This window comes from Lycium ferocissimum, chromosome 5, assembly GCF_029784015.1.
Source record: "Lycium ferocissimum isolate CSIRO_LF1 chromosome 5, AGI_CSIRO_Lferr_CH_V1, whole genome shotgun sequence".
Classification (NCBI taxonomy): domain Eukaryota; kingdom Viridiplantae; phylum Streptophyta; class Magnoliopsida; order Solanales; family Solanaceae; genus Lycium; species Lycium ferocissimum.
Window position 1 is genome coordinate 11046899 of NC_081346.1, and position 16339 is coordinate 11063237.

The window sequence follows — 16339 nt, forward strand, 5'->3', positions numbered from 1 at the left end:
AAGTTGGATATTTTGAGCTTCATCAGCTAAGGAAACTTTGCTTAGCCTGCTGGGCAATGTCTTAAGGAAAAGCATAAAACATTTAGATATAGGAAAAAAGTTGTGTGTCAAAGTCTCTTTTTAGACGCAAAGCAGCACTGAGTTTGTCTCTTTTTCTCTATGTAAAAATACATGTCGATGAAAAGCATCAACTTAATAATCTTTTAGTTAGTGAAAGTTTAATTAGATAAGATAAATGGCGTGTCAATATCAGCGTAGCATAACGTGATAAACATGATACAGCAAGAATCTAGTGTTGTACTACTGATGTTATTGATGATTGTACTACTGAAACTTTTTATTAGTAAATCGTAATTGACTTAGCAGCAATATCAGCATAACATAACTTTTTATTAGTAAATCGTAATTGACTTAGCAGGATTCATCATGATATGAGATTCATATAACTGACTAATAGGTTTTGGCTTAGAATAAAGTTTATTAATTGACAAATAACAGAGTCTAATGCATAATGTAATCTATCATCTCTTCAAGTTTCAACAACTTTGAAGTTTGAAGGACGTACTTCTTTGGTGAATATTCTATGGGAATCTCAATAATCTACACATGAAAACATATAAACTTTTCGGTTCATAGTGGGTGGATGCCCCTTTATTCAACCTCCACAAATAGAGGTGTTTATAATTGCAGCTTTCCTTCTCCACTATTGTTTTTTAACTCTTTAAAAGGATACTGCCCTTCGGTAAGCTATAAATGCATTTGCCTTTTTAATTGGGGCAAGAAGAGAAAAAGGAGATGAAAGTTTTAAATAATATTCTTCTTGATCTTTCAAATAACAAAATATATCCTGTTAGATAAGCAAAATTCATCAGCAAGCCACTATCCACTTATGTAAGTGTCCATAAATGATAACAAGATGTACACCCCTTCATCCTTAATTACGGAAGATCTTCAATTCACATCCTGAAAATGGGAAAAGAAATTCTTAATGGAGAGTGCTTCCCCCTATAATGAATCTTACATGGAGCGAATTCAGGTTAGTCAGGCAATAAGTTCCAAATATTGAATAGTTATACCATTCACTTATGCATATTTAAGAAAATTATAGCAACTTGATAAGCAGAAAATAGTAGAAGTAAAATAATGTATAACGTCACGTAGTATTATGAATCAGTCGATCAATGTGAATAAAATCAAGGTCTATATATGAAATAATAATAAATACAGTATGTAGTAAGTCTTGGAGCGCATGTTTTCCATTTAATACGTTTGATATGCTTGGTCAATTTATAGTTAGTAATTTAGACTTGGACCATAAGTGGACATTTCCAAGTTCTCTATATATATTAACTAAGAGACCTCAATTTTAGAAATAGTAAAAGGTCACTCTGATAGCCACGTAGCATCTTCAGAGTAGTAATGGGCCTGAGGCTAATGGCGCAAGTTGAGGAGGACCATTAATCATCAATCATAGGTGAGGCCTCAAGGGTCAAGGTCTAAGACTAGTAAGCCTTTTGTAGCCTTTCCTTCTTCTTTCTTATAGGACCACTTCTACATTTATAGGACCACTTCTACATTTTGGGCCAACAAAAGATAGTGACCAGCCTTAATGTGAGAGTACCTTACGTGGATATATTTAATTTGTACCCAGAAGGTTTTGCACGTTTATTTATTTTAAAATAATTTAAAATATATGACGTTTGAATTTTCATATGGTTGAAGTTTACGTAAAAGAAGTTGGAGGGCAAGCAAAAATAACTGAATTTAATCCATATGTCACTTCAAACACCAGGTGTTACGAAGTTATTTCGAAAAAGATAATCTTGCAAATTTTACGCACTATAAATATGACTTAAATATTAGTCCCAAAATTGAATATATGTGCATTTCGTTTGGTCTTAATTGCAAAAGAGTTTCAACTTACACTGCTTTTATACTATCAAGTAATTTAAAAGATGCTTCCTCAATTTTAATTTAGGTCTTCTGTTTGATTAGTCTGTTTTAAAATAATAGTATCACTTTTATGTTTAATAACTTTTTAGTCTCAATATTTCTCTTCTCAAATTTAAAATCACAAAATTCAAAGAAAGATTTTAAAGACATTATACATGTCTTTAATTTAATCTGTACGATTTAAGAGTCTTTCTTACTTTCTTAAACTCTGCGTCTCGTCAAACTAAAATCATATAAAATAAAAGGTAAGGAGCAGTAGGTAGTTGTTCATCAAAAAGTGAATTTTAATAATTTAAAAATAAAGTAAATTATCTATTATAATACATTAAGATACGCGGCAAAAATCTACTTCTTCATTTATATGTGATCTAAGCTGAGCTACCACATCCCATGCATTTACTATTCATTCTGAACATTCTTGGTATAAACGATTAGCATGATTTAGCTCTCTCTTGCACTGTTGCACATCAACACAAAATGGTCCTTCCACAGTTCCACAGATAGTGACCTATTCTTAACTTTTGCAGTGTTCTGATTTTGTGGACCCGAGCATGGAGTTTTACTTAACCTGGTCTTTAGGTGTAAAATAGACGACACAAGGTTATGTTTCGCACATTCTTATAGTCTTGTACATTTCAATGAACTCCTGAAACTACTTAGACATGAAGCAAGATTCACAATAAAGACGAAATTCTTGTCTGAATTAAACAGATTCCCAATAATTGATTTAGCATAACAAAAATATGACATAACATTCTACAGGTAATAAAACGTACTCACATTTGTTATTACACCAAACTATATTAATTCGTATAGTTTAGGTAGTAAATCAAAGATAACTAGAGTTTATTAAAGATATTGTAAAGAACTTAACCCTTAGAATAATAACAAATGCTAGTATTGTTAAATTAATAATCCCTCCGAATCAAAAAAAGAGTTCACTTAGCCATTTGCACACCCCTTAAGAAAATATTAACTCCTAGACAATTAGGTAATTTGACTAAACTATCCCTAATTAAATAGACATTGAGATTTGATCATATAACACTAAATAGGGGCAAATCTGAAAAAATAAGTTTAATTCTTTCTTGATTTGATAAGTGTATACTTTTTTGACTCAAGAAAAAAGGTTAAGTGGACACTTTTTTTTTATCCAAAGGGAATACTATCTAGGAAGAAAAAAAGGTAAATTTGAACACGCTCATTACTACATCAAAAACATCAATATGAGATTTTCCTTTCCCTAAACTGGAAACACTATAATGTGAAACTTTCTGTTGCTTAGTGTTTAGACATGAAAGGTTGATCTTATTTTACTTGCCCCCAAAAGCCAGTGCTTTTATTGATGATATGTCGCTACTTTTAGGTCTCATTAAAACAAGAAAACATTTGCTTTTCAAAAAATTCATTAGGTAATTAATTAAAGATACAATGGGAATGACAGAGACGTTCATAGTAGTATATGAAAAGCATGGACGGTAAAAGTTTTTTTTGGACAAATCAAATCTTCATCATTGAATCACATTATACCAAGGGTTAAATGTTTATTTGATCAATGTTTAACCACTTTAATTAATTTTATGTTGAAACATGTCCGTCCACATGTGGTGTTTCTGTGCGAATTTGGGGTTTAGGGTACGCATGAAATAAATAATGCATATTCTTCAAGATATTTAGAAAGTGAAAATTTATTCTTAAGTTCCAATAGTCCCACTACGCACAAACATGTAATTATGTGTATACATTTATCTAAATGGATAGTTATATTTTACGAGGCTAGATTAAATAGATTTGATTTTATAGTTCATTCCAAATGATATTTAGTTATATGATCTTTCTCATAAAAGATTTTAAAAAATCATGCAGGAAAATTATAATTAATAAAACACATGATTTTTTTAGAATCATTTTCTAATTTAGATTGAAGTGTGCAAATGAGATCATTTTCTCATACTTTATTGAGATTCTATTGGAATTTCTCTTATCAATCCTCCTGTCTCGGACCTCCTCATACTAAAAGGAAGTACAAAAAAAAAAGTTTTAAGCTATATATATACCGAGAATTTATTTATTTTTAAAATACAATACGTACGTTTAACAACTAGCTTATACATTATAATAGCTAGGTTATTATTCTAACTTTTCGAGGAGTTTACCTGTATACACTGATAATGAAGAATATTTTTATAATATCTGGATAAAATAACCTCCAACAATATATAATTACAGTCAGACCTCTCTAACAAAGATCCGCATATAACAACACCTCTTTATAACAAATGTAAGATTTTTCGGAACCGATTTTTTATGTTATATTTTACTTCTTTATAACAACATTTTACTTATGACAAAGAACAACCAACCTTATAACAGTACGCTCTTTGTAAAATTACCCCCTATATAACAGCTATCTGCTTTTTTTGGTAATTTAATAATTAACCATCTTTATAAAAATAGAACAAGAGAATATGGAAGCCGAAGACGACAATGAAAGTGCTGATGAAGAACCTCAACCTATTGTTACTTGGACTGAGTTAGAAGATTCAACGGTTCAACTCTTAGATTCTCTTCAAGGGAAAGCAATTGGATACCCATTTGCTGAAAGTTTGGACGCAAATCTTCATAAATTCAAGCATTATATCACACTAAAAGATTGGATTCTACGAAACAAGCTACAATTATGAATTTCTTCCATCAATCTTGAAAGAATTTATTTTTCAAGTACTGTAGATTTAAAATGTGTGCCGTAGAGCTTAAAACTTTATACATTCAGTTATGGATATATTCAAATTGTACTAACTTTCTTTAATGTTTAGTTAGTGAAGTATTCATATCTCTGAGATTTAAAATTTAAATAATTTGTTATTTTTGAAAACATTAAAACTAAAAACTAAATAGATTTTATGCATCTTTTTTGCTATAACAGCCAACTAAATACTATTTTAATAACAAATGCTGTTATAGGTGTATAACATCAATTCTCTATAACAGCTGAAAAATTTCGAAACCAACGATGCTGTTATAGAGAGGTTTGATTGTATCTACATCACGGTTAAATTGATAGTTTATTAAATAAAAATAAATACTTTTATGTTAGCAGTTAAAGTATATTAATGGTGTAAAAATTGTTATAGTATTTGTGTTATAAGTTAATCCTTTTGAGATTACCATATCAAAAGTGATATGAAAAAATATTTGTTATAGGACAAATTAATCTAATAATATGCTGAACTTATATTTATTATAAACTATAAGCGCGAAGAGCTTCAAAACAAAGAACAATAAAACACATCCGGTAAAGCATTTTGGTAGTAGTTTTTATACTTTTGGTGTACTTACCTAGATATTGGTGTGCTCACCTAGATATCGCAAGTTTTCACATTCTTTTCTAAGTTATCAGCTCAGGCATGTTGAATAATTAATCCTAGAGCATGTGATTGAAGATTACTTATTAACGTAGTAGTGTAAGAAATATGTACAGTGAGAAAGTCATTTTCACAATAATTCGAGAATTTGGGAAGCAAATTCCTTACTCAGCTATATGCCCTCGGCCCTTTGTTTGACTGGTCAGCCTCGTTTCTTAACATAAGAACAAATTTTATGAAGACAGAATCCATTTAGTTAAGCTGACCACAAAAATCAGACTAGGATTATGATGATCCAAATCAGGAAAAAGGCTAAGTACATGAGTCAGCGATGACGAAATTGGGATGAGTTTGGTTTAACATCGACATTCTTGCAACTTTTTTTTATCACATCATATGTACTCTCGGGTTGAAAAAATTACAAAAGCACCTCTAAACTTTGTTCTTTCTCTCCTAGATAATCTCACTGACAACTGACAGGAAAGACATCTAATATTGATTTCCTTAAACTTCGAACATCATGTGGTGATGACTGATGAGTTTGGACGGTATTAATATGAGCTTTATTATCCATAATAATATGATTTGAATTTTTGTGGTTGCACAGTGAATGTGAAGTTCGTCAGTGAGTTGTTAATTATTTATGACTGATATTCTCAATCACAGCTGAGCTTTATTCGTTTTTAAATTGAAGAAATTGATGATGAATTACTCTAGAGTGTCGTGTTTCACAAGTTTTTTTTTTCTTCTATAATTCAAGAGTTTACATGTGCTTACTTTTAGAGGCGGAGTCAGGATTTACAACATGGGTTGAATTTAATTCGCTTAAGTTGATTCTTGGTTCTAAATTAAAAATTTATACATATTCAATGAATTTTTCAAGACAAATACTGAGTTTAGGCCAAGAAAAGTTCTTGAGTTGGTCCTACTAACCCCAACTATCTGCTACCTCGCCCTGTTACTTTACATCACCACAATAAATATTTTAAAATGGACATCTCCACACACACATACATTCTTTCACCTAGAATAATAAATTTTTAAAAGGGATTTCAGTTAGGAGTAATAGATTTTCGTAATTCCGTATTAAATTTGTAACGTCAAGAATGTAGTATAATAAATATAACGCTTCAATTCCAACCAATTTGAAATTGACTGTATAAACTCTCCTTAACTGTATCGCGAAGGTTTATTTAATAGAGTTCATTTAATAGAGTTAATTTTGCACTAACTCTTTACCTACAACAATTATCTCTTTTTTTCGGAAAGGTCTTTTGGCCACACTATTTTGGTCACAATGGCCTAAATGGGGTAAACTTGAGATCAATAATTAAACAAATTAAACATATCACACAAAATTAACATCAAAGTTGCAAGTTTCAACAGGAACATGAAACAAAATTGAAAATGTAAGCATTAACCTAAACGTATCAACTATCGATCACAAAGCTGAAACATCGAATGATTTGTCGAACAAAAAACAAACTATATTGTATGTGATCGATGTGATTATAGTCAACCTAAAGAGCTAGTCAAATTTAAGTCTACCACGGTCAATCTCAATTAGAACGAGATCTTGACGGGTATGAGTGAGATTTATGATCACTTTGTAATTCAAAACGGACAAGATTTTGACCCCTATCTTGCACTAATATTTCATTCACATTGCAAACAACAATCACAGTAGAAATAATGTAGTCATTTAAAGTTATAATGGTCTTTAATTATTTGAGAAAAGTGGACGCGGTTTTTCTTTTTAATAAGGAAAGACATAATTCAATAAAGTTATAATGGTCTTCAATTATTTGAGAAAATTGGAAGCTGTATTTTTTTATTTTATTTTAATAAGAAAAGACACAATTCAATCCTGAAGCAAAACTAGAGTTACAACGAAATGTCACATCATGAGTTTGGGTTAGGCAACAGGCTGTTACCTCGGAAGCACCATTGTAAAGTGCTAACCCATTTGTTAAAGTTCTATGGTACTTCTTCCGTTCCAAAAAGATTTTTTTTTAATTTATTTCAAAAAAAATATTTTCTTTATATATTTAGAAATAATTTAATTTTATAAAATGATTTACAGATACATAAATATTTAAGGCTTATTTTGGATCACATATTTCAAAAATCTTTCTTCATTTTTTAAACTTTGTGCCAAATCAAAAGAGGATAATCTTTTTGAGACAAAAGGAATATATATATTATTGGTGAATTTTAATAATAATATATTAATTATTTATAAATTATAATTAATAAAAAAATTATAAATATTTTTGGCACAAGACTGCCCTTTTTTTTATGTAAATATTTTTTATACTGTTAATATATAGAACTTAAACATTTATTATAGCATGTGTTCTTTTAACTAGGGGGGTCAATGGTATGGTTCAAGCGGTTATTTTATAAAATTTATACCATACTAATTTTCAGTTATTTCATTTTGTAGAACCAAAATTAAACTTTTTAAAACCGTCCCATCATCTCGGTTTCTCTTTAATATCGGTACGGTTCAGTTAATTTTCATTTTTTTTTAAAAAAAACATCATGTTATAGTCACTAGTAAAAGGTGATGAATCAAAAAAACATGAAAGACGACAAGAATAAAAATTGATCCACTATTTTACAATAGTGTAAAATAATATTAACAAGAATAAAGATTAATCCCACTATTTTACAATAGTGTAAAATAATGTTAAGCAAAGACAAAAAGTATAATTTAGCTCGCACGAGGGGGCAAAAAGCAATCAAGATGGGACTCAAGAACTGAGTCTACTAAGATTAAGTATTCAATAAGAGAAATTTAAAATCATACGAGAGAAAAGATATCTAATAGTTTGTAGCTTTATATCCAAGATCGTTGAAATACCTTATAGCTTACAAGCTAGTTACTACTCGAGATGCTAGAACTAATTTAATTTCAATAGCAGTATAATAGCTTTCAGAGTTGAAACTTAAGGTGTTAATTATGTTGCCGACTTGTAGTCGTTTTCATCATCCCATACCCAAAGCGAAAATTTTGATACTTTATTCTATTTAATTTAATAGATATAATATATTTTATACATATAAACTTATTCGGTACGGTTTGATATTTTTTCGGTTTATTTTATAAAACAAAAAATCAACCTAATTATTCTGTACGGTTATAAATTTATATGAATTGTCTATTTTATTAAAATAAACCTAAATATTGGTTCGATATAGTACGGTTCGATCGATTAAGTCGATTTTTTTAAAAACATTGACACCCCTACTTTTAACTATCATTATTTTTTCTTTTGAATATTTTTATGGAAGTTGGTCATGAATGGAAAAAGAGAATCCACGGATGCAAAGTAATAAAATCGTAAAAATATCTAAAAAGGTTGTAAAGTCCAAAAAAAATATGAAAAGAAAAAGAAAAGGCCAAAACAAAAAAAACAAAAAAAGTTGGAGTGGGAGTGCACCACTGGGCACAGGCTTACCATCAAGAGTTGCAGCTTTTTAACCCATCTCTACTAGCCCAAGTCCACGCACAAGAACCATCAAAAGCATACCCTTTTCAAATTAACTAATAATTGTATTAAATTTAATATACTCTCACATAGCATAGAATAAGATAAAGACAATCAAGAGTATTAAAGATGAAGAGTTGCAATTTAATAGTGCTTCTTCTACTTCCAAGCTTTTAGCAACTCACCAAACTTCAATTTTCCCTGAAAATACTCCCACCCTTATTTTTTCCCAAGAAAAAGCCAACGCTTTAATGTTATCTTCTCCCAACTGTGAATCATAACCCATCTGTACATGATCAGTCAAACATTCAAGATTACCGTAATAAATTTCGTACATCCATTCATATTCATAACTGCTATTGTGCATGCACTACATGGAGGCAAATTCGTCAAAGACAATTTTTCTTTTTGTCTTGTTGTTATCTCTGGATCGTAACGACTACGCGAACTGAGTGGAGAAAATCAGGAACAAGTCTAATTTTTTAGGCCTAGAGTTAATGAGTACTCAACTCTCACGTACCACCGCTTTCCAGCTGTTCAAAGTCCACTATATATAACAATAGAACATAGAGCAAGAACCCTCACTCATCCTCTCACTTCACTCTATACGTTTCAACTTTCATATACAACTTTGTTGAAAAAATGTCTACCAAGGTTGCAGATGCCAAGAAAATAAAAAGCCAGGTGTTCCTGCCGGGGGCAGTACACTGGCTGGTCGTATCTGTTGCGATTAACTTGGGGTTGCTCTTAAAGCTTATTCATGATGGAAATTTACTGCTGGAATGGTCTAACCTGCCAGATAAAGAAAATGGGACTCATCTTTCATCCTTATCTTCGTATCCACCGGAGCCTAAGCCAGCAAATGATGGGCAAATCCAACAAAAGCTCATAAATCTGGACCAGTAAGTAACAAAAAAATCTGTTGTTTAATCATGTTTTACTAATCTGCTTAACATTTCTTCCATGCATGCCTGAAATATTTATCAGATACTCATCCAAATTCTTCTATTTTTTTTTTTTTGAATGATGATAGATCCCAAGCGTATTCGTGTTGCTTTATCTGGTTTATACATGAATGCATGAGTGGAAAATCAATTTTTTTCTTGCAAAAAGGATATATGACCTATTGATAAAGGTCATCTTTGCCTTATTTTGTATTTGGGCTTTTGGTCATTCTCTGATGTACAATTTTAGTTTTGCTTTTTTTCCAGTTCCGATCTGTTCAACAGCTGATCTGCATGTCACAAAACTTCTTGTCCTCCTCAAGTTTTTCTGTTTCCTGTATTATTTTTTCTTTTAAAATCATTTTTTTTTCTTGTAAAGCCAGGAAAAATTAAGGCTCCTTTGCCATTATTGCCTGCAAAGGAGGTCATCACACATCAATGGTGATGGATGGATGACATGTTTTTCAACTGACGTGAGAGGAGGGGTTTCGATGTTTTTCTGATTTTTATTACTTTACCCTTTTTACCGAATCGGTAGGGTTATGAGGACTCTGCGTGGGCGCGGGGGTATTCTAACTTTATCAGTTAATAGGGTCTAATAAATTGGCCAGATTCGAAAATCTATTGGGGCTTATGTCATATAGCATAAGAGGAAAAGAGTAAAATTGCATCCGCGCTTACACCAACCGATAAATGCAAGATATATCACTTTCTACACACACAAGATATATATCATGTGAAATATAATTTTCCTTTTAATTTTAGATGTTAAACTAAATTACTTAGTTCGGTATAAACACCCCCGGGTAATTACTGTGAAAATGTTAGGCAAGAATTGTTGGAGGGGAAGGAGTTTTAGCCCCCGTTTGGCCATAAGAATTATTCACTTTATTCCAGAATTTTTTTTCACTTTTTTCCGGAATCAGCATTTGGCCATGAGAATTCCAAATACAACTTGAAGTTGTATTCCGGAATACCAAAAACTCAAAAAATTTATTTTTCACTTTTTTCACTTTTTTACAACTACATTTCACAAAAAATTACAATTTCAAAAACTATGATCAAACACAACTCCAACTCCAACTCCAAAATTCTAAAAAAAAGTGATTTTTTTTGTGGTATCTATGAACAAACGGGGCCTTAGGTTGTGTTTTCGTTTTTACTTTGCTTTTCAGGTTTGTTTATTTTTTACTTCCTGTGTTGTTTAGTAGGCGTTTGGCCATAAGAATTATTCACTTTATTCCGGATTTTTTCTTCATTTTTTTCACTTTTCAGCGTTTAGCCATAAGAATTTCGAATACAACTTGAAGTTGTATTCCGGAATACCAAAAACTCAAAAAATTTGTTTTTCAATTTTTTTTTACTTTTTTCATTTTTTTACAATTACATTTTATCAAAAACTACAATTTCAAATACTATGGCCAAACACAATTCCAACTCCAACTCCAAAATTTTAAAAAAAGTTTTTTTTTTTTTTGATATCTATGGACAAACGGGGCCGCCTTAGAGTTGTTAGAGTTGTTGACTGAGTTAAAAAGATGCAGGAAGCAAAAGCATTATAGCCATTGCAGTGAGTGGTTTACGTTTATGTCAGTTGCTAGTTGAGACAAAGACAGATCTTTGCGGGCTGTGATTTCCAATGTGCTAATTGTTTATAGTGATAGTGGAGAATGCTTCACTTCGTACTTAATGATCTCTGTTCCCAAAGCTAGGTTTTATTGCTATGCACGAACCAGGCGGAGCTCGTGTAGTAGTTACGTGTTCGGTAGAGCCAGTAATTGTGGCTCATATTTTGTGTTTGTATTAAAAAATTCAGCTAATATGTGTGTGCAGATAATTTATTGTGCACCCAATAATCAAAATGAATTATAATTCAGAATTCATAAACTAAAAATTCTGGCTTGGCCTTTGCTCGCAGACCACCATGGATGGTGGGCCTTGTTCCTCTGCTTGACCAGACATCATCATTCTCGTGTTACGTACTTTTTAGAGGACCCTCAAACTACTCAAAGAAAACATCTTTTTATAGTTTAATATTTAAGTATTTTATATTGCCAATCTTTATAAGGTGGTCATTCTGGATTCCAAAGCCACCGTGTTAGCTTAAAGTTACTTTTACTCTACTTGTAATTAGATGCATGTTTGCTGGTCTTTCTTGGTTTAGTGCATTTGATACATACAGATCCACTTTTGTCCTTCAGAAGATCTAAAGACTAATGCTTTTGGGGGAAGTGCACTTTAAGACCCACCCCTTTATACATTTTGGAAAAGTGGGTGCATTGCTTGGTCTTAAATGTTTTGGAGGCATGTCTTTGCACTTACTAACTTTTCTGGACTCATTTTTAAGTCACTACCTTTTAGTCCTTAGTGTGAAGAATGTATTTTGGTGGCACTTCTGCCTCGCCTGATCCTAGATAGACAGGGGAACAGACTCGAAAATTGTCCCTCAAAAGCCCCATGGGGCCTCACATGCAGAAGCTGCATGGGAGGAAATTCTCTTCTTTGGCCTGATTTTTACAAATCTAAGCAAAGTTCGAAATAAGTTGGGGTCGGCTATAACTCCTCACTCATCACGTTTTACCGTTTGAACTCATCTCTTGCTTATTGTGGAGTAAAAATAAAAATAAAAATAAAAATATACAATATTAGAAGTTTTGTATAATTTGTATTGGCATGTAAATCTCTTTCATCCCATTGTTCCTCTAGTGGAGCGTGGTCCACAACTCTGCATTACATACCTACTTTTTATTTCATATTAATTTATATCGTAGCAAAGGTGGACCACCATCTAGATTGCAACCCTCCTCCATTATATGATACTATACGTTGCATTTGTTATGTAAATCTAATTGCTTTAATCTGCTTCGTAAATATTAATTAAGATCTTCAGATTTACTTGCTCAAATAATTATTTTTATCGCCACAGTTACTATTTTATACCTAACTTTCCAAACGTTGCTGCATGGGTTTGCGAACTTCATTTGCGAAACTTATGCTCTTATTACTTGCCATACCTTGTAAATACTGTCTGTGCCTGTGAATTCAACTAATTATAGAGGAAGATCCTATTCATTTAAGAATGCTTGTGTTTAATTTAATGAGTTTTGAGAATCTTTTTCCATGATTCTGTTGTCACCATGTTCAGACTGTACGAGTTTCTTTATGTTTTATTGCACTCAATGCAGCGGTGATCCTACTATGTACCAGAGTTACTGGAAGCAGATGGGTGACAGAACTACAGTTGTCATAACTGGTTGGCAATCTGTTAGTTATTTTTCAGATACCAAGAACCTTTGCTGGTTCCTCGAACCAGCTTTTGCAAATGCAGTAACTAGATTGCACAATCTAGTCGGGAATGCTGAGACTGAGAACCGACACATCGTCGTTGGGACAGGATCTACCCAACTGTTTCAGGCTGTATTGTATGCCCTCTGTCCTTCCGATGCTCCCGAACCAATGAGTATTGTATCTGCTGCCCCATATTATTCGGTAGGTGATGCATGTTATAATTTTCCTTTCCCAATTGATTTTAAAAATAGCAGATCATTCCATTTCTGGTCAACCCATGCATGATAAGTAGTACTAGTAGTGTTCTTCACTAGAATCGTTCTTATGTTTCAGTGAGGTGCATGTTTCTGCTCTATACATCTCCTGTTTGATATTGCTTCCTGTATAAGGAAAAAATTTAACTATGCTTTTCTTAAATGTTTAACGGACTTTGTACCTTGATGTGCCTACTTATTTGCACCCTGTTAAATGATCCCTTTTTTTAATATTTGATGTTCCTCGTATTTTACGTTTTCCCTACAAATTGACACACTGTCATCTCCAACCCAGAGATCCTTAATGGTCTTTGTTCCCTTCTGTTATCTAATTCCATTATTCATCATCTCTATGCTTCATACTGAAAGAAAGTTCAAAAGAGATTACTGTTCAAGTAACAAAAGCATCTGGTTTCTGTTTCCTTATTTCTAGTTTCTTATGTTACAACCGTTTATGGACAAGAACTGAATCAGCACTTGCAGACCTAGAAAGCAAAAAGTTGATTAAGAGCCCGTTTGTATTGGCTTATAAGTTGCTGAAAACAGCTTAATAAGCTGTTTTCAGCTTTTTTGAGTGTTTGGCTGGCCAGCTTATAAGCCATTTTGTGCTTAAAATAAGCTCAAAAAAATAATTGGGCCCGTTTGGCTTAGCTTATCTAAAGCAGCTTATAAGTTGCTTTTTTTAAGCCCATCCAAACAGGCTCTAAGTGACTTCCGTGTGCGTTTTATTACTTGGATACATTATTAATCCGTCAAACAACTTACTTAGACAACTTAGGCAATATTCATCCATTTCTCCCATTTAAAGTATATATTTTGTGTTAAGATGTTTATTTAGGATATCACCACGAATGGCTGCAAAAAAAGCTACTACACCATAACAGGTTCATTTTTCTTTCAACTTGTAAACCTGCCTTCTCAGTGGAACACTTTCTAACCTGTAATGAACTTCTATTCTCACTCGAGAAAAGTTGGCAGCCGCAGGCATATTGGAACTTAGCATTGAAATTAGGGTGCTCAATATTGAGTTTCTTATTTTGGCTGCACATGAAGTCATGTAGTAATTTAACTTTCTATCCTGCCATTAATCTTGCTTTAATTTTGTGACTTTCCAAGAATGGAACTTGGCTACTTTTAGCAAGTCTTAAACAACACATGATACATGGTTCTGTTATGATATAGGAATAAATTTACATATTCATATATACTTTTAACTTCTTGCAGTCATACCCACTGATCACTGAATGCTTGAAATCTGGGCTCTACAAGTGGAGAGGTGATGCCAATGACTTTGACAAAGAGGAGCCCTATATTGAGCTTGTGACTTACCCAAACAATCCTGATGGAGAAATCAGGGAAGCTGTGTTCAATGGGAATGGAGGAATATTGGTCCATGACCTAGCTTATTATTGGCCTCAGTATACTCCAATTTCTTCTCGGGCAGACCATGACATAATGTTGTTCACCCTATCCAAATCCACGGGACATGCTGGTATGCGCTTAGGGTATGTTACTTATCTTGGACTACTATGATTCTCAATCTTTAGGAGCTTTGAGTTAATTCCCTCCATCCAAACAACTTCTGATGAAACCTGAACTTTCTTGTATTGTTTCCAAGTAAGAATTAATAGCAGAAACCAAATTCAATGACACATTTACTTTAGTTTGAATGAGCCGGTGCTGTTTCTTTGTTTCGATGTGAACTATGACAGCCCCTCAAAATAGATGGCATTCTTATAGGTTGTTTGTTACCTGTGTTTGAATGGGCATGAGTGTCTACATATCGTTTGATTCTTATTTTATGGAAATTTGCTGGCTAATCTTGCAGATGGGCACTTGTCAAAGATGAAGCAATTGCGAGAAAGATGGTAAAGTTTATAGAGATAAGCAGCATTGGTGTCTCTAAAGATTCACAAGTCAGAGCTGCCAAAATCCTGGATGTTATAAGCGATACTTATGAGGATGCAGAAACCACCGATGAAATTAAACAATTCTTTGATTATGGCTATCAAGAAATGGCGAAGAGGTGGACACAACTAAGAGAGGCAGCCAACAAAGGCCAAAGTTTTAGTTTGCCTAACTTGCCTGTTGGCAAATGCAACTTCAGCAATCGGACATTTGGAACACAACCTGGTAATGTAGCTTACAAATTGATCAGCTGCATATACCTGTAGTTGTCTTAATATAATATCCTAAAAATTAGCTTTTTTTTTTTTTTTTTCCCTCTTCTTTATAGCTTTTGCCTGGCTGAAGTGTGAGAAGGCCGATGACTGTGAAAGTTTCCTCAAGAAGCACAAGATTTTAACTAGAGGGGGAGCATATTTTGGTTCCAGTAAGAAGTATGTTAGGGCCAGTTTGATAGGTCATTTAGAGGACTACAATGAGTTTATCCGGAGGTTGTCCTTGATCAACTCTATGGAGTCTCCATGAACAGCCCTATTTATTTTTAGGAAAAGATAGTCTTCTAGGGTTGAAATTGTGTTGAGCAGATGTGAAAATGTTAAGAAATGTTTCTACTGCTCTCTATATAAATGAATATAACTTATAAATATACTGATGATCTGCACCTATTGATTCCTCTTTGCGTACGCACTTTTTGCACAATATTTACCCCTATTGATTCCTCTTTGCGTACACACTTTTTGCACAATATTTGCGCAGTCCAGGTTATAATATTCCTTCTTCTTTTTTGGGTGAAAGTTGAAATTGTGGCATCTATATATGTCCCTTACCAAAGTGCCTAAAAGTCCCAAGGGATTCGGGTGTTCCCCATCGATTTAAAGTTGCTGAGACACAATCTAAAGAAGTGGGTATGTTTCTACTTCATCATACAGGACTAATTGTGGATGGGGACTAGTCAGCAATAAAGCAATTGCGAAAAAGATGGCAAATCTTTTAGAGATAAGCAGTATTGGTGTCTCTAAAGATTCACAAGTTAGTGCCACCAAAATCCTAGATGTTATAATAGACGATACGTATGAGGATGCAGTAACCTGTGATGAATGTAAACGCTTCTTTGATTTTGGCGAAGAGGTGGGGAC

At 32.8% G+C, this 16339-nt stretch overlaps 1 protein-coding gene across 1 annotated transcript; it reads left to right on the plus strand.

Annotated features, from left to right (window-relative positions):
* The first annotated feature begins 8823 nt into the window (after positions 1-8823).
* LOC132055969 (tryptophan aminotransferase-related protein 1-like) lies at positions 8824-15868 on the plus strand. The gene is made up of 5 exons (XM_059448007.1): positions 8824-9714; positions 12942-13245; positions 14523-14803; positions 15127-15431; positions 15535-15868. Exons 1-5 carry the CDS (start codon positions 9455-9457, stop codon positions 15726-15728), a joined length of 1344 nt encoding a protein of 447 aa, XP_059303990.1. The 5' UTR covers positions 8824-9454; the 3' UTR covers positions 15729-15868.
* The last annotated feature ends 471 nt before the right edge of the window (positions 15869-16339 follow it).